The 24,763-nt window shown below is 40.3% G+C and overlaps 1 protein-coding gene across 3 annotated transcripts in view; it reads right to left on the bottom strand.

Annotated features, from left to right (window-relative positions):
- The window catches only part of MACROD2 (mono-ADP ribosylhydrolase 2), a 1,939,939-nt gene that overhangs the window by 120,863 nt on the left and 1,794,313 nt on the right, over positions 1–24,763 (bottom strand). For all 3 annotated transcript variants that reach the window (XM_037022462.2, XM_037022461.2, XM_037022460.2), the window contains exons 11-12: positions 7,369–7,431; positions 3,013–3,081 (exon numbers count right to left, since the gene is read on the bottom strand). In XM_037022462.2, coding sequence (XP_036878357.2) covers positions 3,013–3,081; positions 7,369–7,431 — 132 coding nt within the window. The remainder of the gene's footprint in view (positions 1–3,012; positions 3,082–7,368; positions 7,432–24,763) is intronic.

Genomic DNA, 24,763 nt, shown 5'->3' with positions numbered 1-24,763 from the left:
AGAAGACACAGCCCCTTGAAATTCCTCGACTTTCACACAACTGTTTTAATTTAAAAATCTTATCCCCCACACCAAATTGACATTAGTCGGCTCATTTTTCATTTGCTTGTTTTCAGTGTTCGCCCTCTTGTGCAAACTAGGCACTAGTTTCCTGTGGGAACCAAAGTTGCAATAAATGTAAATCCAGCCAACCAAAAAGCAAGGGTAGGAGTAACTGATGAGTCTCAAATCTTTAGGAATTAGATTAGAAAAAAAAAGGCTAGTCCATAGTATTGGTGATTCTGAAACCTAAGAAGAGCATGCGGGCCCAAGATCAAAGTCTGGAAACAAAGGCAGGAGAGCAGGGGTTCCTTCAGGAGCCCTAGTGGGCAGAAATGTTCTGCCCCTTAAACTGAGTGTGTGATAAGCATTTTACAGGCGATCTTATAACTCCAGAGCTCATAAATAGCCCAGGTGTCACTGGGGAGGAGATATATTGCTGCATGAAAGCTAATAACGGCAAATGTTTGAAATGGATCCCCAACATATACGACTGCCTTTTAACCTCCACTTGACCTCAATCTTGGAGAATTTCAATGGCAAATTCATTTCTTTTTCATTCTAAGCTATGTATCAGTCAAGATGCTTGCATAAGCATTAGACACTTGTATAAATTTTGTAGTGATAAAAAATTAAAACCAGTGATCTTCCATACATGCTTTTTCAGAAGGAAAAGGCAAAAAACATATCCTATATGTTCTATTTTTAATTGAAATTGGATTACATACTAATGGGGATTTCAAAACACTTTTCTTTTGCCCAGATAAAGAGGTTTATGGATATTAATAATTCACTTCAATAAAATACTTAAAATTTTACATTTAGTTTTCTTAGGGAACTGCATTTGTGACATCTGACAGAACTGTTGGAGCCACCACCACTAAAAGTTTTATGTAAAAACCCTGAAAGTATTCCAAGAAAACAATCCTAGTGTGAGCAATTAATCGTGTGAGATCCTAAATGCATCAAGGAACATACATCACAGTGTGTTTCTATAGAGGTGTGATATCTCCAAAGCAAACAACGCAACAGGAAAAATCTCAGCTTGAAGCACTTAAATTAGATCATCTCTCTTGTTTCCTAAACATTGCCATCCAACTTCATGACCTTTCAAGTTTTTTATCACAAGCTAAATGACTGGATCATCCAAAATTATTTACTTAGGAGGGACACTACTTTCTGTCTTTTCACTCTGACTTGATCAGGTGTATTTCTCTCTAGAAGATTAACTCGGGTTTCTTGTCAGGGCCTCTGTGGATATCTGACATTATTTACATTTTTAGATATACCAATCATTTTAAGAACAGGGATGTAAGAACACACACCTGAATAGTACGAAGGGAGATGCCAAGGGATTAATTTAAAACTTGTCAATGAACAAGAAAAGGAGCGCCACAAATAACAGCATGGTACATGTCTGATCTCCCTTTAGGAATGAGGAACACATTCTCCCAGCTGCAGGCACTCCTGACCCATCTCAGGATTCCAGTGTTACCTCCTTAGAGGAGGAGAGCTACCTCACCAAGGCCACAGCCCCTTCCCAAGGCAGAGAACTTATCAGTGGGGGGTTTTTACAGCTTGACTCTGTCGCCCCAAATGGAGCATCTGGAAGGGTCATGGTGTCTCTAGACCAGGTGCTGCTTCTGTTGAGAATGCCTCACAGCTCACCTTCTCCCTCTCCCCACTTCTGTTTCTTTCTTTTTCCTTTCATAGATGATTCCAAGAGCTCTCCCTGATCAATGTCTGTTCCCTAATCTCCATCAGTCTTTCTTCTGAGAAGCCCACTATGCACTTCGTGCAGGTGAATAGTTTGAACAATTGGCACGTATATTGCCTTCTGTGAGGTAGATACTATTATTATTTCCAATCTCAGAGGAAAAAACTAAAACACAGAGAGGTTCACGACTTGTTATTTACTTGTTAATTCCTTGAATTACTTGTCAAAGTTTACATAAATTTCAAGCAGTAGAGATGGGATTTAAGCTTCAACAATCTGACCCCAGAGTTCTTAATTTTAGCAACTACCACATTACATGGAATGTCTCTTTTAGAAACACCCACATACCAGGCAACATGAAATTAAATGAATGATACAAACAGTTGAGTATTAAAATTTTAAAATCACTTCGATTTTCTAAGTACCAATTCAAGGAGTAGCAGGTATCAATGTCGAACATGAATCTGTTTTCCTATCACTATAGACTGAAAAATGCCTACAGCATGATTATACAAAAGTTTGCTAGATGTCCATTTGTGTAAATAGAACAATATTGTCTACCATTCCAAAAGGGGTTTTAGTAGTTATCAATGACGGATATCAAATAACATTACCTTTTTGTGTGAGGACAATTAATCAGACAGAAAAGAAGGACTATTTTATTTTCCTTTAACTTTATCATCTGCACATGAATGTCCCCACTATTCATTCCTCAAATTTTCAAGTGAAATCTACGTAAAAGTTTCTTTTACTTTTTTCTTCTTTTGAGATACTTGGATCAACAATCTTTTCTCATGGTAACCGTCCATAGAATGAGGAATGATTCTAGTCAAAGATTTATTTCTAAGGATGTTTTCCAAACATTTCTCCTTTCTTATTACATCTGCATCATGGAACTCTCCGGTAGGTGGTTACCAAACGCCATTCTTTTGAACTTAATTCCCGATGAGTAGCTGTAAACAGAGCTGCCTAATTTTTGGTGCTTCAAATAAACATCTTCTTCAAACATAATTTCTCCAATCATTCTCTTATTTCACAAACAGTTACTTTTCAGAGGAATGAATGTAAATGTATACATAAATCCTGAAAAGGGCAGATATGGAATAAACACAGTGGGTGGGATATTTGATTGTGTTCAAAATAGAGATGCTTAAAGACAATTAGATAGCTTTGCTCACTGCTTCATTTTTCCAAATAAACAAAACCCAAATGATCTAAGAGTTTGTGATTTTTAGATGTAGTAAGTGACTTCATACCTTGATCTTTACAGACTTCAGCTGCCTCTTCTGAAGCAGGGCTGGGCACAGCAGCGGCACTGACTCCTTCTGTAAGGCAGCGAGAAACAGTGTCTCAGTGTTAATACTGCCTACCTGGAGCCCTCTTGCCTGCTTTCCCCGCTCCATCAGAGGACGTCTCAGCCTGTTTGAGGCTCTAATACACCAAATGGTTTTTGAAGGTGTTAGGGTTTGTCATTAATTGAACAGCAACCGTTAATTAAGACAGAGCCTAATGAACTACAAGTTATTTGTGGTGAAGAATACTATTTGTTGGTACTATTACTCTTTCGTATTTTGCCTCTAGAACAATGGTACATTATTTTCTTAGTAAAAGATTGTGAAAGCTTATCCTTGCAAGTTTCTATAAAGTGCTTTTATGCGTGTGTGTTTAAAGTTTGTTTTTTTTAGCACAGCATTTCTCCATTATGCTGGGCTTCAGACGGCAGGGAGCACATCTGACGGCTGTCAGAGCAGAGGCTCAGGAGAAGGGCACCATTTGTAGGAAAGCACCAAAAAGCCGTTTGAGATTTTATGTCACCCAAGCAGACAGTGAGGACTAAGGGTCCCTGGCTGCCTCACAGCAGCAATTAACCTCATCAGAGCTGATCTTTCTCTTCACTATGAGCAGCACTGCAGTGGCTCCACTCACACTTGGCTTCCAGGATAATAGCTTCCAAGATAATAACTTACTAACATAAAAATAGTAAATTTAAGACAAGGATTATCAGAATCATTTGAAACAGTTAATACTTGACAATTGGAAAAAATATGTATATTTTTCATGCAGTAGCAAGGTTTGGAACTGAAGACAACTCATACATGCATGACAACTAACACTTAAAGGCAAATCAGGTATTTTCTAGCATATCTTCTGTCCGTATGTCTATGACAATTACTTTCAGGGCATGTCTCTGTTGGAACAGAGAATACAATTTTTTAGTAGAGGGATAACTGGAGATGCTGAACCACTTTCTTTTGTTAGGTGACAATCTCCTATTGCATATAAAAGGACAAACTATTAACCTTCCCTTGATGTCACATCTTCCCATTTCTCTAGCTCCCTCCACAGCAAAGCTCCCTATAAAAACAAGAGTTATATATGTTACTGTTCTATACTTCCCTTCATCACAGTCTTTGCATGACTTTTTCCACTGACTTCAGTATTCCTCCAAAATTGTCAATGGTGCCAATGACTTCCCTTTGCCAAATTCAACAGTCACTTCTATTTTTGTACCTTGATTTGTCAGTGGTATTTCATAGAAAGTACTCTGTTCTTCCTGAAACACTTATGTGTGTCTGCTCTTCCCTGTTGACCCATATCTAGATGTCATTGTGTCCTAGGTCCCCTTGTTTTCTTTATTTACATGTACACTCTACTGAACCTCATCCAGTTCTATGGTTTTAAATCTCATTTATATGCCAATGTTCTCAAACCTGTATTGCTGGTTCACACTTCTTCCTAGAAATCCAGACTCACATAACTAACTGGCTTCTTGACATTCCATATGGCTAAGAGACCTCTCAAATTTATCATGGCCCAAACTTACTAACTTTCTCAACAAAAACTGCCCTGTGGCCAATCTTCCATACATCAGAAGTAGAGCCTTTGTTCATGTGGTTACTGATGCTAAAACCTAGGACTTATCCTGTATTTCTTTCTACCCCATATCCCACATCTAACCCATTGGCACATCTTGTTAATCTCTATCTCTGGAACATAACACATCAGTGCCTTTTGTCTTGATTTCCAGAAAAATTCCATCATTACTTTCCTGCTATATCCTTCTCATTGGTCTCAGTCTGGCTCTTTGGACCAATTTTTTCATTCACAGGAAAGTGAGCTTGTTAAAATATAGACTATGTCTCTCCACCACTTAAAAACTTCCAATGGCTTCTCTTTATAGTTCTAATGAAACCAAATCTTACAGAATCAGAGACAATCTGGTCCTGATCTCTTATCAAATCTCATACCATGTTCCCCTGATCCACCATGCTCTAGCCACTCTGCTTTCTTTCTCCAACATGCTAAAATTGAGGCATTTGCATTATTTGGTCCTTCCATCTAGAATGCTCTGCTACTACCTCATCATTGAGTTTCACTTAATCATTGTTTCTTTAAAGAGTCATAACCAAATCTAGCCAATGGAAAGTTGCCTTCTCAGTATTCCTTCTACATATCTCATTTTTCTGCAGGGCATTTGTCACCTTATACTTTTTTTGTCTATTATTTTTGGATCCCCACACCCCTCCCCTCCAAAAAATTAGAAAAGGTAAGAAAAGCTTCGAGGAAGCAGGGATAGTATCTGTATTATTTCCCGCTGTATCCCAGTGTCCAGAACAGTGCCTGGATCACAGTAAACCCTTGATGTGTATTTTTCAAATGACTGAAGAATGTTATTTACAACTTTGTTTTGATTTGATCATGACAGCAGTGAAAACTGCTGGATCATGCTGGCTTGAAATTGTGCTTTTTCATGATACAGAAGAGGCCTGTGGAGTTGTATAATCAAAATTGAAGCTGGAAATTATATGGAGTGAAAGGAGCTATTTTTATTTCGGAAGCATAACAGGAGCTCAAAAGGGCTTTAATGGCCAGAACTGCATCTATGATTTCTTTGAACTTAGATTAAGGAGGCTATGAAGTGGGCAGAGTGGACATAACAATGTATGTTGACACTGGCCGAGTTCATAGATGAATCCCGCAATTAGACTCTGTACCAGTCAGTGGGTCACTTATTAGAGAAAGAGGAGGCCCTCAGGAGTGTATGTGTAGGATCCTCCTTACATTGTGAGGTGTCTATACTATAGGGACAACACTATTGATTCAAGAGGTGGAGAAGCTGGCTTATATTCTACCACTCTCTGCTAACAGGCAAAATGATCCCAAATCCAATTAAGAAACTGCCTGTTCTCAACTGATTAAAGGGAAAAGGATAAATAAGTAAAACCCAGGCAAATGTGTGTGCATGCATGTCTGTGTGTGTGTGTGTGTGTGTGTGTGTGCGCGCATGAACAGGGGTGAGAAAATATGTTGATAAAATAATTTGGGACAGAGCAGTAAATGACTAAAACCTGGGAAACCTCAGCGGCAAGAGAATGGCCTCAGCTGTCAGCAGTGAGTTGACTAATACTTGTCAGCGCAACACAGTAAAAGCAGTGACAGCTTTTCACATAAGACTCATCTTCCATGGAGCATAATGAGCTGGGGGCGGGTGGCGGACAACAACGGTTCGCTGTATCAAAAATTCATCTCATTGCAAGGACTACATTTCAGCAAAGGGAGCCAGCTGACCCAGCGGCTGGTGCACAAGGCTCTTCCTGCCTTGCTTCAGTGCTCTCTCTGATTGGCCTCCTTCAATTCCATCTTCCAGGTTAATAATAAAAGATTCCAGTTCTGTAGCAAAAGTTCCAAGGTTAATGTAGGAAGTTTTCAGTGAAAAACTTATCACACTATCTGGTCTGTTTCCAAGAGTTCAGCATATGGCCTATGTGCCTGACACACATTAGACAGTGCCCACAATTTCAAAAATGCCCCTCTGTGGGGCTTATTAAAACTGGGAGAATGATTTGAAAACTAAAGGGAAGATGGATATTTTTATTTTGGTGGTTATGTTGATAACAGCATAATTGTGCTTGTCATCCTTTTAAAGGAGAGAGTGCCTGCGTACAAAAATGGGTAGAAGAGCCAATAAATCAAAGGTGATGATGAACTCCTTTGGGTCTTAAGGGTTATTTTATTTTAAGATGTTCAATTTGTAATCTGCAGTAGAAAACACATAAACATCCCATTGACGCATCTGTTTTGGACCAGAGATGTCAGGAAGGCTTTGGTTTACACTTTAGCTCTGTGTGGGGACTAGTCAGGCTTGTGACACCATCTCCTACAGCATGCCAAGGAATATGTGGCATTTCAGAATTTTATGCAAAAGAGTCAAGAGCACTCCACTCATGAAGGGAAAGCCTCTTCCTTATTTCCTTTGAACATTTTCCATTTTATTCCTACCTCTCAAACTAAATCTGCTAACCTTGGCCTGCCCTAATTCAACCAAGCTCTGATTTGGTACCACCACCCTCTGTGCCCATCCTCAGAGCATCACGAAGCAAACTGTCATTACATGGAACTGGTGAGTGAGCAATGAGAATGTACCCTTCTGATTGGAAGCACTGTCACTCATAGTTCTTAGAGTTGGTGGCTTCTTGAGGGAGACCTGAATGAACCCTGAAGTTCACCTGGTGAAAAGGTATGAGCATTTTTAGAAAATAGAACTGAGTGAAGTCAGTGTTCATCTCTGTGGATGAAGCCTAGGAGACTCCTCAAAAGAAATGTGAGCCCACCTGCTTCTTGGCTATGCCCTTCCACGTCTTCAGCACTTCGCTTTTCCTCTGGACCATTCTCATCTTTCAAGAAAACCACAGAGGAAAAAAAAAATACATCAAGTCAGTTTATGAAATATCTCTTTATGGCTAATATGCAGCACTGAAATTAATTGTAACCAATGTACCGTGACTCCCCAAAGCACGGCAGAGAGAGGAGTCAGGCATGAGACAGAAAAATTACCTACATAAATAGGTACATTTATATTCGTCTCTTCTCACATGATTTGCTTGATGAAATATTGGACTAAACAAAATTCACTCAGCAGTACTGGTAACATTTCACTCCCTGCACAGCATTTCCCAAAATGCAATACAGATTTTAATTCCAATTTGCTTTATCCCTTAACTCAAGCAATATGTACTGTGTAAGGAGACTTAAATTTCTGTGCCCATTATTTTCCTGTTTGATATATACTTCAAGAAAAAAATCTTTTTTCACTTAACTTACACATATCTATGCTATGAAATATTTCACCATGAACAGATTATGTTGGTCAAATTTATGCCATAGTACATAACTCCTTGAAAAATAAATAGCTAGACAGGTGCAAAGGTGGCTATATGCTGGAAGCTAGTTAAAATTTTCTTTTGCCTTAAATTGTGTAATATATATCTATGGATTTATGTGTAGAAAAACAAAATTTTCAAAGGCAAATAGAGGCATTTTATAAGTCATTGCTGGGAGGGTGTCCAATTCCCTTTTTGTTTGAAAGTTGTTTTTAAAAATGATAAATCTACATTAAGACACAAGAATGAAATATAAAACATGTGGCTAAAGTACAGAAACCAGAAACACAGAAGTTAGCAACATATATTACTATGGATTAAAGAGACAGGTTCTTTGTCTCTCAGGTGGTGGAATCTATCTCTCCTCTCCTTGAATCTGGATTGGTTCTGTGACTTACTTAGATCAATACAATTTAAAAGTTATGTTCTGGGCCCTCTACGCCAAGGCCTCCGAGGACTAGAACTTTCTACTTTCTTCCTCTGGGCACTCAGCCACCATGCTGTAAAGATGCTCAGGCTATCCTACCAAGGAGAGAGAAACAAATGCAGAGAGAGAAGGGCCATGCGGTGGAGCATTGACGGGCCAGATGCATGGGTGAAGCCTCCTCGCACCTTCCAGTCCAGCCCAGCTGCTAGCTGAATGCAGTCGAATGACCTCAGTCAATGCTACAAGGTGAAAAAGAATCACCCAGCGCAGCCCTTTAAAAATTCCTGACCCACAGTCAGGCTCAGATCACTTAACCTTGTTTTGCTGGAGTGCTTTGACACTCCATCTGCTACTACCACCAGCTCTTAATCCAGAGGCAAGATGGGGAATCCTCCCCAGAAGATGACTCAGCTAGTAGAGCTAAAACAAGAGCCTCAGAAGCAATGGGGAAACATTTCACCAAGACGTTCTGAAAAATGACCTACTGAACAGAGTTGTAGAAGGAAAAACATTTGGAACTGATGTGAAAAAGTTTAATAGCATGACAAAAATAATTAAGAATGACACTCTGAAGTGGGGAAGGAATGCAATCAATGAATACGTAAGCATGTATACAATTCCCTCTGCCAGCACCGTGCAACTTGTCATGGGGACACAGGTAACTTAATATGAGAGCCTGGGGCAGCTCTGTAATTACCTAAACCCAACGTTCCAAATGGCATGTTTACAAGTACCACACGACGATCTGACATTTTCTCTGCTCTCATTCTCCGAGCAGGCAGTGACACTGGCTTTTGCTCTAGGAAGGAAATAGCCAGCACTGTGCTCTTAGCTCCCCTAACAGGGGTAAGTTGATGCAGGAGCACGTGACAGAAACCCAGGTCAGTATTTTCCCCCTTATTCCCACCAAACAGACTGAGTCAAGCCCGGGAAATGTGCTAGCTTGTCTGTCTTCTCCAATGGATGAACATTTTAACAGAGATTTCACAACAGGCTTGAAGTCTGCAGAGACAGGCTGCCTTTAATATTAGTCTACTTACCACATCTCCTACAGAATGGGGGTAAAGAAAGCTTTATTGTGAAGAGAGGAAGATAAGCAGGGAAAGAGAAACAACAAATAACCCACAGGAAGGTGAGGAACTGGTTCCAGCAGTTCTAAATGCATGAAAAGGAAATTGGTGGTGAGATCCCCAAGTCCACCTTTATAATAAAAACAAATCTGGCTGTTTTCCTGATCTGCTCCTACCGGTTTTTACCCGTATCTGTGTGCATGCTGCCCCATGAATGCAGCTATCCAAGTGTCACACTCTTGTTTTCCACTTTGAGTCTTGTCTGCACAGTGTTCTAGTTGCAGTATTTATGCCCTTTGGAAGCAAACTCAAGGGACACTTGGCATGTTTATCACGGAGTAAATCCATTCTAGAAGAATGCCGGACTGGCCATTTGAGTAACATGCCCTCAAATGAAAAGGTTTGGTATATTGCTTTCAATTTCTAAAGACAGTGCATCCTCAAATCCAGCAGGGGGAACCAGTGTAGAAGTCTTGCTTCCAAAGCCCAGTTTATGCATTCTCGGGCAATTAGATTAGCATTCATTTCACTCTTTTAGAAGGGCATTTTGGCTGGTTTATAACTTTCCATCCATTTAAAATGTCTCAAATGGCTGAGTTTTTAGTGAAACAGTGGGCTTCCAGGGTAGGAAAAAAAATATCCCATTACACAGTTACCGGTAAGTATTTGATAAGAACAAGTTTTCTTTTTATCAGCCTTGTCTGTCTAGCTATCTTCACAGGACCCATAAACAATAAAAAGTTAAGTAGAGTGGGGAATGTAAACTTCTAGTTTTTAGAAGGGATTTAAAAGACTTACAATAAATGTGAGGAAACACAAGGAAGTGACAACGTACGTTAACTTGAAAAATGTCACACAGAAGCTAAATTCTCTCAGTTTAATACACCTTTAAGATCACATATTTACTTCAGATAATAAATTTCCATAGCCTTCTTGTTGAGAGGCACGTAACACTGCTTTCCCATGAGAAAAAGCACCGTGATCTGTGACAGTTCTCGTGGTCACTTCACTTGTGTTTCTCTAATGTTAGTATCCTGCCCCTCCCCCTTTCATATTATTCCATATTTATTGAGCATGTACTATGTGCAAGGATATTTCAGGAATTGTATAGAAAAAATAACAGACTCATACTGTAAAGAGAATTCATCTAAGTGGGAGGAAGGCACCATTGGTTGGTCGATGGTAAAAATGGAATCCATGTTTATTTCTGTATGAAAGAGATTTACAAGGGCAAAATCTCAATGTTGGGGCCACAAATTGCTGTTCTGATCTTTGTAGAACTGTGTGGAGATGGGAAGAGAAAGGGGAAGCAAATCATAGCAAATCCATCCTACTGGAGAAGCAATCTGCTGTGGACTGTGTGCTGTGTACCATTAGCTTTTCTTAGATGGTTTCTGAGATTTCCAGACTTGGGCAGAGCATATGCAATTTAACAACAGTGGCTTGTTGACTAGATTTTTGGTCCCAATTCTCCAGTCCCTGTAGTGGATAATACATCTCAGTGTCCTCTCACTGTGGGCAGAGAACATTTTGTGTACCACTGATGCTGGGCTTGACCATGCGTCTTGATTTAGCTAATGAAATGTTAGTGGGTATGAAGTTAAAGGGCTTAACTGTGCTGCACAATTGGACTTGGTGTTTGTGCTCCTCACATTTGCCATAACAAGATGCCCCTGAAGATACTGGTTTAATGAGGCTGAAAGATACATGGAGCAGACTTAAACCCAAGCCACGGTTTGAAGCCAACCTGAGGCAATTCATAGCTTCAAACTGCCCAGCTGAACCCAGCCTACATCAGCAGAGACGTGGTCAACTTGCAACCGGTAAGCATGAGAATAAATATTTTTGTATAAGGCACTGTATTTTGGGATGATTTGTTACACAGTATTATTGTGACAATAACTGATTAATACAAATGTTATATTAATTTTTCTTAGGTCAGGAAGGCCCAAAGTTATTTTTTTTAAGTTGGCACTCTTTTATTTAAAAGGAACTCAGTCTTTAATTTTGTATTTTTGCCAGCCCGCTACATCTTCATCTCACACACTCCAAAATTCTCTAGAAGGTACACACACACTCAAAAAATAAATTCAGCATATTTAAAAGAGGAATGCTCTCAAAGAGCATGTACTGCCATCAATGATGTTTACATTATATTTAAGAGAGCTATATGGGCAGCCGGATGATACTGCGAAATACCTGATAACATTTATTGAATAATGGCTATGTTCCTCTCAGTGTCTAAGTTATTTGCATAGCTTATCATATTTAATTCTAATAAGAACCCAATGAGGTAGGTGTTATTTTTATCCTTACTTCATAGATGGAGGAACCAAGGCACAGAGATGTTAAGAAATTTGCCTAAGATCCCATAGCTAGTAAGTGATGGCCCCAGTGTTTCAGCCCAGTCAGCTGATATCAGAGCCCACTACTGTCTCCTGGGAAACATAACATTGTTCTCTATGCAAAATAGTTAACTTGTGGGTCAGCAAAAATGGAAAAAAAATCCTTCACGTAACAACAGCTGAGGAAGTGAGCTACAATCTCATATGGATTAGCAGAGAACATTAAGAACATGGAATGGCCGGCTCTTCTGACACTTCAGTCAGGTGAGCAGAGCTACAACTCCGAACTTGTTTTTTATTTTGGAATAATTTTAAACAACAGAAAGTTACAAGGACAGTACAATAAGGTTTTTTTCCTGAACATACTGAGAATAAGTTGCGAACATCATCACCTCTGTCACCCTGAGTATTTTAGTGTATGTTTTGTATAAACAAGGACATTCTCCTCCATAACCACAGTGCAACCAACGAGATCAGGAGATTAGCACCGATGACATACCTGCTAGCTAAGCCACAGACCACATTCAGGTCTTGCCAATTTTTCAGTAATATCTTTTACAGCATCTATGACCACATATTCAGGTGTCATGCCTCCTTAGTTCCTTCCATCTGAGACAGAGATGGCCTCCTGACCTCACCTAAACTCTGTGCTGGGTGTCTGCACCTCTTCCCCTTTGTATGCCTACCTTTGCTCAGCATTACTTAATGTCTTTAGGAAGGAAGAAAGGAAAGAAGAAAAGGAGGGAGGGAGGGAAACAGTTCCAAACACTTAAAAATTTGTCATCAGCCAATTTGTCTATAGTTAACCCTTGAGAAACATGGACTTAACTGTGTGGGTCCACTTCTATGTGGATTTTTTTCAATAATTATATTGGAAATTCTTTGGAGACTTGTAACCATTTGAAAAAACATTTTTTCTTCAGCTTACTTTATTGTAAGAATATAGTATATAATACATATTACATACAAAATATGTGTAATCTACTGTTTGTATTATCAGTAAGACTTCTGGTCAATAGGAGGCTATTAGTGTTTAGTTCTGGGAGTCAACAGTTAGATAGGGATTTTGGACTACACAGGGGGTCAGCATCCCTAACCCCTGCATCGTTCAGGGTCAACGGTATTCAACAAAACTGTGTTTTTTTGAATATTGGCTATGTTCCTCTCAGTGTTCCTCTAGCTTAATCTTAGAAAAGTACATTCCTGAGTTGGCTGCCTCATTATTCTAGTGGAAGCCTCATATGCATCTTTCAGGGCAGAGAAAAGGGGCATGGTGGTTGGTCATCATGTAACATGAGTGGTGACTGCGGCCTCCTATGCGCCTCCTCAGCATCAGGCATTTACACGCTTAGACCCCTCATGCTCATTTCTGTGAATCCCACCACAATCCTACTAAATTAGACTTTTATCTGTATTTTTACAGATTAAGAAATTAGGTGTTGGTGGGGGACAAGTGACTTCACTGAAGTCCCACGGTTAGTGGCAGAGCTGGGACTTAAACTCAGGTCTGGATTCTGCCCAAACCTAAGGTTTCTCTTGCCTAGAAGATTCCCATGACTTCTTCTGGCCTTTGATAGCTAAACTCTGCACCTTCTGCTTAGATGTCTTTGCTTTTTCTGTGGTGTCCTCTGCTCCCAGCACAGTACCTGAGACCCAGCAGGGGCTCCACAAACACTTGTCAAGCAATTAAAAGGAAAAAAAAAGTCCTTTCCTCCTACGCCGTAATTATTTTCTTTTTTTTCTTGAACCATGTTCCAGTTCTCAACGTAGGAAAGATATGCTATCAATCCAAGCCTCTGGTTGAATCTCATTAAATTGTGGATTTGTTTTAAAATGTCACATCTCTTTGATCACAAATAATGGTTCCTAAGAATCAAATGTAGTGGCATGCAGGGAACACAAGGAGTAAGAGTCTGCCTGCTTCCGCCAGCCCCTGTCCAGCCTCCCTCCCGTCTCTCCGAGTCTGTGGCAATGGCTTCCCAGTGGGTTTTGCTGCTCTAGCTCTTGTCCTCAAAGTCTATTCTCAACAGAGAAGCCAGACGGTTTCTTTACAATGTTCATGCCATCCGCCTACTCAAATGCTCTAAAACGCTTGAAGGGAACAAGACCTTGCGGGGTGGAGGCCCCTGTGGGGAGCCTGACTTTCTCATCTCCTTGCTGCCTCTTTCTGCTCCCGCCACACTGGCCTCACTGTCTGTCCCTCCAGCACGCTGTGGTCTCTTCTCCCAGGTCTTCAGGCTGCCTGTCCACCTCTGCCTGCTGTGCTTTGCCTCCAGTTCCTGCAAGTCTTTGTCCAAATGTCCCCTTTTCAATGAGGGTCAATGCCGAATACTCCACTTAACTTTATAATTTCCCCCCACCCCACCCCCAACGCACCATCCTCCTTTACCTGATTTAATTTTTATTTTTGACCTTTTCAATCACCTATTATCTTCTAATGCATAATTCCAGTAGGTATTATGTTCAGAGTTGATGTCTGTCTGCCCCCTCTTGAATGCAAGCTCTGCCTTGGTGAGGATCTTTGCTTCACTGCCTAGTCTCCTAAGTACCCAGGATGAGCCCATGGTAGGTGTTCAGTATTTCTGAATTAATAAACTATGCTTTTCCTGTACTTGGTCTTGTATGACCAGTTCAAAAATTGTTCACAGAAAAAAATTTCAGGGGAAAAAAGAAGGAAAATTTTCTCCTTTTCCAATAAGGTTATATCATGTGGGGCAAAATTTTTCAAGGAAGATAGATGAAGCCCGGGCACTTGTTAAAGACACCTATCAACATTTTGTCTTCCTACTGGACCAGTTATCCTGAAGGTCCCCTTACCTCAGGCCAGGGGAGAATATGTGTGGAACGTTTTACAATACAGCTATCCAGACCAGCGACAGCACCTTCTTGGAAGGCGGAGGGGCAGCATAGCCTTGAAAATGCTGAGCAGTGTTCTCCCAGCTGTTAGCACCTGGTTGTACTCAAAATAAAATCAAGGATTAGTACAACCACGCCTCACTCACAGAGGGCGTATAAGACCCATGGTTGATCTTCAGTGATAGGACAGAGAAGGCAATCATCTTGGTCCTATTGCTTTCTAAGAATGTCCCCAAACAGCATACTTGTGCATGTAAAGGGAAGAGGAAAAGATTGAACTTATTATTTTTAAAGCATATGTATCTTTTAAGGAAGGCTTAAGTGTGACACGTGTTCAATGAAAAGAAACATGGAAACTGTAGTGTGCAACTGCCCCTTCCATATATTTTGTGTGATGGTAAGTGGAGCTCCAACTGTTCAATAAGAAGCTCAACAAATGCTTGGGGGAGGCCTGAGCCCTGCAGCCTCTCGCAGTGAAGGTGGGACCCTGGAATACACAAACTTGCCCGGGGAGTATCTTGGTGTAAAAATAGCACCAAGTGGTGCACCAGAGAGCTATTTTCAATATCACACACACCCTCTTAACAGAGAACATATGGTTTCCCCATATGGCATGTTAATACAAATATTTTTACTCTGATGTGGTTAGTTTTTAATCCAAGGATTTCCAAGTACTTTACAAACACTATTCATTAACAGCCTTCCCTGGGGAAGTTGCACTGTCTCACAGAGATACTGAGCATCCTACACGAAATCAATAATCATTAGGAAATGACAATAATAAGAAATAAATTAATGTAGCATTTTAGAAAAGATTAAGAAATCAACATATGGGAATTAAACAACTTTCCCAAAGTCTTTCAAAGATTTCACGGTGCAACTAAGGTTAGAAATCAACTTATGCTTATGCTCATGGTTATGGTTATTCTACTAGTTAACTTATGCTGGCAAATTGACCATAAATTACATGGCTTTCAGGTATGCACATAACCTGGTGTCTATACCATAACTGGGAAAATTATGACCAAAAATAAAGTTAGCATGGTAGCATTACAATGGGATGTTTTTGCTCTCTTTTCTCTTATAAACAAAACAATTGTACTTGCCATTAACTTTAAGCCCTAAGGTTAAATTTCCTTCTAAAAACTACATTTCCCTCTATTGTCCTTTATGTTAATGAACCAAGATAACTGGTGGGCCTACACATTTGTTTAAAACAGATGCACATTGTGCTCTATGCAGATGTTAAATACAGAACTGGCAGGATGAAATGCTATTTTGCTTTTTTGTTGAACAGAAAGTATATAAAGATGCTCTTTAAATAGAAGAATCAGTCCATGAATAAATTCAAAAGCTATTAGGTATCTTTGTCATCAATTACTGTTCACTGAGTACCTACAAAGTTCAAGATGGTGGAGAGGAAATAAATTAGGTTATTCAGAAGACAAAGCCTTTCCTTCGGGGCATCGACAAGAGAAAGATGGATGGAGTGGTTTCATGAGATGTATCTGCCCGCACAAGGTGAAACTGAGGCTAGAGACAATTATTCAGAGAAAAATATGAAATTTTATCGCCTATGTGTGAACTGCAGCATTAAATGAGTAAAATCTGAGTAAGTGTTAGGTTCTTGGCTTTACTTTGTTCACATGGCTCTTTGGGAAATCACTGGAGATGTACACGTGCTGAGGGCAAGCGTCCCTCAGGGAGGCTACATTCGGTATATGTACATTCCAAGAGCCAGCAGTCCCACATTACTGTGGGGAGTGAAAAGCTCATTTTCATGTTTCTGCCATTTTCCCCCTCTAAAATAGTTGCTCCTTCAGTGTTCAAACATGCTATTTTAAGTGGTGAAAATAAAAATTTTTAGATGTTGATTTGGAATTTTGAAGTTCAGGATGAAAGCAATGTGTGGGTTTTCCATAATTCAGTATGAACTTTTTAATAAAAATTTGCCCTCATTCAAATTATAATCGTGCAGAGGATAAAACTTGACAACCACTCCTAAGCTTATTAACTATAAAAACAACAGAGCTCTATATTCATATTTTTTTCTCTTTTCCAATAATGGTTTTGTTTAACCAAATGTTTTCTTAATAATTCTTTGACAGCACTAGAATAAACATCAACATAGTATTCCCTTTATTTCACATGAAAATAATTCACAAGTGCAGACACCATAGGCCTTTAGGCAGAGAGAGCAAATGTTCGATTGATGTCCCAGGAAGCTGTCTTCCCCAAGGTCCCTGGTTCTCCTTCTAGAGGAGAAACTTGGAAGTTACCCTGTCTGGAGTAGTGGTTCTCAAATGTCATTGTGCACCAGCATCCTTTGAAAGGCTTGTTAAAATACAGATCGCTGGGTGCTGGGGTAGCAGATCTGGGGTGGGGCCTGAGCACCTTCATCTCTAACAAGTTCCCAGGTGCTGCTTTTGTAGGCCCCACACCTGGAAAACCACTGCACTAGGCTATAGAGTCTCAATGGGTAAGAACAGCAAGTGTGATACTACATTTTTTCATTCGTTATATATGGCAATGAACAGCCCACTGTTTTTTTTTAAATTTTTTATTAAGGTATGATTGATATACACTCTTATGAAGGTTTCACATGAAAAAAAAATTTGGCTACTACATTTACCCATATTATTAAGTCCCCACTCATACCCCAATGCAGTCACTGTCCATCAGTGTAGTAAAATGCCATAGATCCACTATATGCCTTCTCTGTGATACACTGTTCTCCCCGTGATCCCCCACACCATGTGTACTAAACATAATACCCCTCATTCCCCTTCTCCCTCCCTCCCCATACGCCCTCCCACTTCCCTCCCCTTTGGTAACCACTAGTTCATTCTTGGAGTCTCTGAGTCTGCTGCCATTTTGTTCCTTCAGTTTTGCTTCGTTATACTCCACAAATAAGGGAAATCATTTGGCATTTGTCTTTCTCTGCCTGGCTTATTTCACTGAGCATAATGTCCTCCAGCTCCATCCATGTTGTTGTAAATGGTAGTATTTGTTTCTTTCTTATGGTTGAATAGTATTCCATTGTGTATATGTACCACATCTTCTTTATCTATTCATCTACAGATGGACACTTAGGTTGCTTCCATATCTTGGCTATTGTAAAAAGTGCTGCGATAAACATAGGGGTGCATATGTCTTTTTGAATCTGAGAAGTTGTATTCTTTGGGTATATTCCAAGGAGTGGGGTTCCGGGGTCAAATGGTATTTCTATTTTTAGTTTTTTGAGGAACCTCCATATTGCTTTCCACAACGGTTGAACTAGCTTACATTCCCACCAGCAATGTAGAAGGGTTCCCCTTCTTCCGCATCCTTGCCAGCATTTGTTTGAACAGCCCATTGTTGATGTCATTAATGTGCTGTTCATTTTCCAACTTCTCCTGAGGCCAGTAGATGAGTAATCCCTTGAGATGACTGTAATATTTCTTAAAATGAAAAATGACTTAGCATTTTCATGAAATAAATGTATAAAATTTTAACCGAACTTCCTATAAAATGTCACTAAAATTATAAGTAAGTCACCCTATCTTAAAATGTATTCATCATTGAACAAAACTTTGTGGCAGTTTCCTGTGTTCTGGACTCTGTGCCAGGTGCTGTAGACACAGGACCGAAGACAGTGGAGCCCGCCCCACCCACCACACTGAGAGCTTACTGGGGAGACATTGGGGGTCACACGTCCAAGTAAGTAGGAACACAGTACTGAAGGAAGCAGAGAGGAAGCAGTAGGGTGGAGGGAGACCCAATTCCATCCTGAGAGTCAGGGAAACTTTCTCGGTGGAGGCATGCTCCAGGAGAGACCTTTGTCATCGAGCAAATACTTTTTGAACACCCAGTCCCTACTAGACTCTGCCCTGTGGAGCTGTGTGGCCCACTGTGAAAGTTGCCAGCCACGTGTGGCTGCTGGGCACCTGAAATGTGGTATGTCCAAATTTTGAGTATGGCACAAAAAAGTATGAAATATCTCATTAAAAATTTTTATGTTATGTGTCAAAATGACAATACTTTGGCTATATTGGGTTAAATCAAATGCAGAATTAAATTTAATTTTGCATATTTCTCTTACTTTTCTAAAATATTGCTTCTCAGAAATTACACATGCATTTGTGACTCACATTATATTTCTAATGGATGACACTGCTCTAGACATAATTAGGGAGGGAAAGAGTTGTGGAGCTCAGAGTCCAGGGGAGCAAATAGATTTTGTAGCTGCAGCTGTCAAGTCCCCTGAAACTCACCTCTGCTTTCTGTGTACTCCAGTGGCTCCTCCTCATGCACTCCTGTGGCACTCTACCCCAGAGAGTTTTCTAGTCTCGACAGAATGCATGTCCTATATAGCCAGTTTGGAAGCAACCCTCAACCAGTGATGGACAGGAGGAGGCAGTTAACACCCTGTGTTCATGCCCCTTTAGTGGGACAACTCCACATCCACGTTGCCTCCCAGACTTCTGCAGGACCCAGTCCCAGCTGCCAAGGACAGTCTGCCTGCTCATGAGCTGAATTTGTTTCCCTCCCTTCCCTGTCTCACATCCCTACTTCCTTCCTGGCACTTCCTGGAATCAGGAGTGGATGCATGGAGATGTGAAGGATGAAGAATGTTGCCCACCTCTACTGCAAAATCTCTGAATTACCTCATTTATACTCATAACAACTTCAAGGTGCAGATATGATAAATACAGGTGAAGAAGTGATATCTGGAGAGTTTAACTTTCCAAAGTTTCCATAGCCAGTAGGGAGTGGGAACAGGATTTGAGCCTCGGTTATCTGTCTCCAAAGTGAAATCTGTTAGTCACCCTGCTAAGATGCTGCCTGGAATCCCACCCAAGCACATGGCCTGAGGAAACTGGGGGGTTGGGGAGCTGCTACTGAGTCTGGGAACAAAGGGGCACATTGGTTTAAAGTGCCCATGAGATATGCAGTAGAGATTTTTCCCTAGAAAGGAAGGGAAGCCAAATACAAGGAAAGGAAAAGCAGCTCAGGGGAAAGCTTCCTAAAACCGCACAAGAATTTTTTTAAAGTGAAGTGTGCATATGCAGGTTTACTCCATCATCCAAAAATTTTAGTTGCCACTTTTTTACAAAAGGCCTACATTAGTACCTGTTTTCGCTTCCCAGGAGAAATCTGAAGAGGATTTTTGCTTTTATGAAATGTCAGTTGCCTCTTTGCTTTGTGCCCTTTTGGCTTAGGAACGATTTCCTTCCTATCCAAAAGGAAGATTCTACTTTCGGATATGGGGGAAACTGTCATGGTCATTTTTTATATGCTTATGCTACTTGTTGAAATTCCTGGTTAGCTTTCTGTTTTTTTCTTTTATGATCTTGTCTGGGTTGTATTTTTGACTGATGGTCTGAAATAGTTGCTCCCAGTATCTGTTCTCTTTATGCCATAAATAGGAATATATCCTAGTGTGTTGTCCTGGCCAGCCTAAGCGAAAGGGCTCCAGCCTCTTTTATTCCATTTCTGCAGACATTCTGCAAGCTCTACATCTACTTAATTCCTTCTTCTTCTACATATGTCCAATAAAGTCATGATTTCTTTTTCATCAAGCTGGGCTGTAAGAAGGTATTAGCTGTTTTTTTAAATTTAGTGTAAATCACTTTTATTTAGTAATTAACTTGTCACTTCTCCCAACACTACTAATAACACTCTAATTATCTAGTATTCCTACCTATAGTACTAGTTCTATAATTAATATACTGAGCATCCAGACCTCTTGGTTTTGAATTTAAATACCCCCAAATTTCTACCAGGCATGTTCCAAAAAGAGTTACTGGGGTCTTATTTTGCTTTGAACAAATAAAATTCTATGTATATATTTTTTTTATGTTCTCTTCCCAATGTATGTATCTTTCCCTTGTTTCAGGGCAATACCTACTGGCAATCGATTACCTTCTTGAGATGATAATCACATTCTTAATAGCCACCTGAAACAATTAGTCAACAGACTTAAAGACAAGGAAAAATTGTCTAAGGGGGCTGATGTTATTTTAGACAAGTTAGTGTAAATATCAGAAGCCACATCAAAAGACACATAGGAACATTTGTTTCTTCTCTCCTGGTGGCAAAGTAGGCCACAGATAATTAAGTCTTGCCAGTAAGTTCAATACTATAGATATAAAATGACACACGAATCCCTAGCTGTAGTCTTTTGGCATGTGCTTTGTTCTTTCTGCCAAATTGGTCAATTTGCAGGAGTCTACCCTTATCTAATGTACTTTTTTGGATAACTGTACAGGAATTCCAGTTGTCTCCTCTCCACAGAAATGTTTGGGAAAAAGTATTAAACAGCCTTGTGATCAAAGAAAAGAGATCTCTGCAAACGATTACAAGCATGCACAATGGGAGTCAATCAACCTCGTGGGCATTGGTCTATTCCCACACAGGTTCTAGGGACAGTCATTTAATATGCAGAGACTCCTCTCTGACGCAACGGAGATGTGGCAGGGAGAAATAGAAGCAGTTCGATGGTGGGCAGATGATGGAACACTATGAGTGAGGAAAACCACAGGAGGACACTCCCACAATAGATTGGGAAAGGGTTTCTAGAACTTTCTATCTGCTTGGGAGCTTGCTTATGGAAATAAATTACTCTGCCTCTCCCCGTTCTCATTACAAATGTCAGATGGTCCTGGACTTGCTGGAACCAATTTCCCTGTTTTACCCCAGAAGATCTGTAGTTTGTAAAATGATCAAAATGGTTTTTTTCTTTACTTTTTTTAAAGTATAGTTGACATACAATATTATATTAATTTCAGGTGTACAACATAGTGATTTAACATTCATATACATTGCAAAATGATCAACACTGTAAGTCTAGTTACCATCTGCCATCATACAGTTGTATGAACGTTTTCATCAGAAAAATCCCCAAATAAGCAGTACTGTAATGAAGGCTGCCTTGTGAGTGCAAGAGTCAATCCAAAACACGTCAGATTAGATCAAAAGTTTTTCAATCATGTGACAATATTTGGACAAATATTCAAATATATGCATATACCACCTGAACCTTTCAAAAGAATGGCAAGTGAAAAATTTCCTCCGAAACTGGCCATTAAATTTGTGGTTAGAATCATTCACAAGAACAAATAATTACAGGAAGGAACATTATGTATTCAAAATGAAAGATGACCCTTCAAAGTATGTCTAATTAAAACCAATTAAATTGTGATTTTGGTCAGTTTTAATTATAGCTAATAATGAGTCCTACAAAGGAGGCTTTAAGAGGGTTAAACAAAGACTTAAGCCTTGTGATTAGGAAGCAGCCATATACCTGGTTCATCACCCCCTTGAACAACTTCCTTTATTCATAGCCCAGACTGCCCACTCTTGGAAGAGTTTGCCATGTTTTCATGTAGCATCTCAAGTGAGCAATTTTGTAGATCTTCAAGTTTGGTCCCAGTAGTAAAATAAGAAGTCAGCCCTACTTATCTGGGGCTGTATGAAGCATTAAATATGGTGAACAGTTTTTAATTTCTCCTGTCAGTTTTGTTTTTCTTTTTGCCTCCTCTAGTATTAATTTATTAATCACATATATAACTTAACACATCTTTTCCTGACTCATGGGTTAAGTAATACATTTTAATTAAGGCTCCAGTAAAATTGAAATGCAGATTTTTTAAAATAATTCTCATCCAAGCATTTTGATAACAGTTGTTCATGAAAACAAAGGATTTTTTTTTTTTTTTGGTGCATTCAGTATCATTCTTGAGGCATGCTGATGTAGAAAACAACAAAGAACAAAGACAGAAAAGTCAGAGACTGGATTATTTTTCCCCATTAAAAGCCAAATCTGACACAAATTCCCTAAATGTCACCATTGCCATATATAGCCTCTGTGGTGCAATATTTAGTGAGCAGTAAGGAATACTTACTGGCAGTCCATACATTTTTCCCTCTGCTTGTTGGAGAAGGTTATTGTTATTCATGTGATGGATAGAAATGCAAAATGAGTTCTCTGAGAGACCATAACCCTGCAGGTTCATAATTCTTCTCTGCCGGCAACCCATTAGTCATTTCAGTGGCTTAATTCTTGAACCTCTTTCTGTCTCCCTGAAGGAACTAGAGAAATCCTATGTAAAATGTATTCAACCTAAAAAGAGGACTCTCAGCTCTTTACCTCAAGTAAGAGACAAGGAAAGGTGTCATAAATAAACAGAAAGGAGACAGTTATCACGGCTTGGTGGTGGAGAAGCACATCTAAATATTTCCCGAGGACACAGGAAACATCTTTCTATGGTTATTTTAGAGCAGAGGTCAGCAAACTCTTGCCCACAGGCCTGTTTTTGTACAGCCTGCACACTCAGAATGGTTTTTACCTTTTTAAAGGGTTGTAATAAAAACAAAGAAAAATAGGTGACAGAGACCATATGTGGTCTGTGAAGCCAAAAATATTTCCCATCTGGTCCTTTACGGAAGTGTGCCGATTCCTGTTTGAGAGCAACCTGGTGGTTCATGGGAGACGGCTCAGCCTGGAGAACCACACATCTGAACGCCGCGTAGAGGGGTGAGTCTTCATGCGGCTTACGAACTGACCTGATGTACTAAGGTAACTTTCATCTGCCTCCCATCCACGTCCACCAAGCATGGCGCTTTCTGCAAGGCGCAAAGCCCCTGTCTCTGATGTGGTCTCACTGATGCCGAGATCCCAGACGGTATCAGAAAGGACTTTGGACTTACAGACGAACTTAAGTCAATAGGAAGTTTTAATACTTGAGCAGGTCCCAAAGAATCCTAAGGCAGAGACACAGCCACGATGGAGGAAGTCTTGGAATTGGACACTAGAAAACTGGGATTATAGTGCCCAAATTCTTAGAGAGTCCTTCCTTCAAGAGGTGGAGCTTAATTTGCCTCCTCATGAGTGTGTGCTGGATTTAGGGACTTGCTTCTAATTGGCAGAATATGGCAGAAGTGATGGTATGTCACTCTGAGATTAGGTTACACAATGACCGCCGCTTCTCTTGGGTCACTTGCTCTAAAGGAAGCCAGCTGTCATGTCATGAAGATACAGAGAGGGTAGGGAGAGGCCCATGTGGTGAGGAGCTGAGGTCTCTGGCCAGCTAGAAAGAAAGTGGCCAAGCCAGCCTCCCTCAAGAGAGAGGGTGAATGTGGGAGGTGTGGTGAGTATATGTGAACACTGAACTGCATAGATGCCACAAATAATACATTATGCAGGTTTATCTCACCTTCCGTGAGCTGAGAGTATGAAGGACCCACCAGGTGGTTGAGTGAATTTTAATGTATTTTTATCCCATTTCCTTTTGTGGTCTACATTTAACTTCATAGACTACAACTTCTCATGATCCATCCCAGTCCATCAGATCCTTCCTCTTTTGTGGAAATTTCTATGTCCAGAAGAGTGGGTTTCCTTCTAAGAAATCCCAGTATTGCCTACAGAGAATTACCTTCCAGCAATTTAAGATGCCACCCCTGGCCCTCACCCTCTCCCTTTCTCCCCACCTCCCCTCTGTTCTTACCTCCCCTTTCTCCCTCATGGTCCCTCAGCTACCCATTCCCTGTTTTCCCTGCCCTGTGCACTTTGGGGCACCCCTGACAGCAGACAGCATCCCAGCTTGCCTGCCTCCCACCCTCTCACCCCTACAACTTTAGTTCAAAGAAACTTGAATGTGAAACGTATTTCCACCTGGTCTGATGCAGCCTCTTATGGGTACAAACAGTGGGGTCTGAACAGCTTTCAGGCGGGTGAACACATCCAGGTGCTGGGAGGTGGTGCGCCCCAACTCCACAGAAGTTTCTATATACTCAGGATCCTTTTGTACCTCTCCCTATGTACCTCTTTATCTGGCTGATCATTCGTACCCTTTAAATATATTTCTTTTACATATATATATATATATATGTATATATTCTTTATAATAACTTTATAATAGTAAGTGAACTCTTTTCCCTGAGTTCTATGAGCCATTCTGGCAAATTATTAAACCCAAGGAGAGGGTCGTGAGGACCCCCTTCCTTACAGCCAGTCAGTCAAGAGTATGGGTGGCCTGGACTTGGAATTGGCACCTGAAGTCGGGGTTGTCTCGTCCGAGCCCCTAACCTGAGGGGTCTGAGGTGAACTCTGGGTAGCTCGTGTCATAACTTAATTAAACTGTAGGACACCCTGTTGGTGAGGGAAA

This window comes from Manis javanica, chromosome 5, assembly GCF_040802235.1.
Source record: "Manis javanica isolate MJ-LG chromosome 5, MJ_LKY, whole genome shotgun sequence".
NCBI classification, from domain to species: Eukaryota; Metazoa; Chordata; class Mammalia; order Pholidota; family Manidae; genus Manis; species Manis javanica.
The sequence above is the reverse complement of the archived record's forward strand: the minus strand, read 5'-3'. Positions and strand labels throughout refer to the sequence as shown.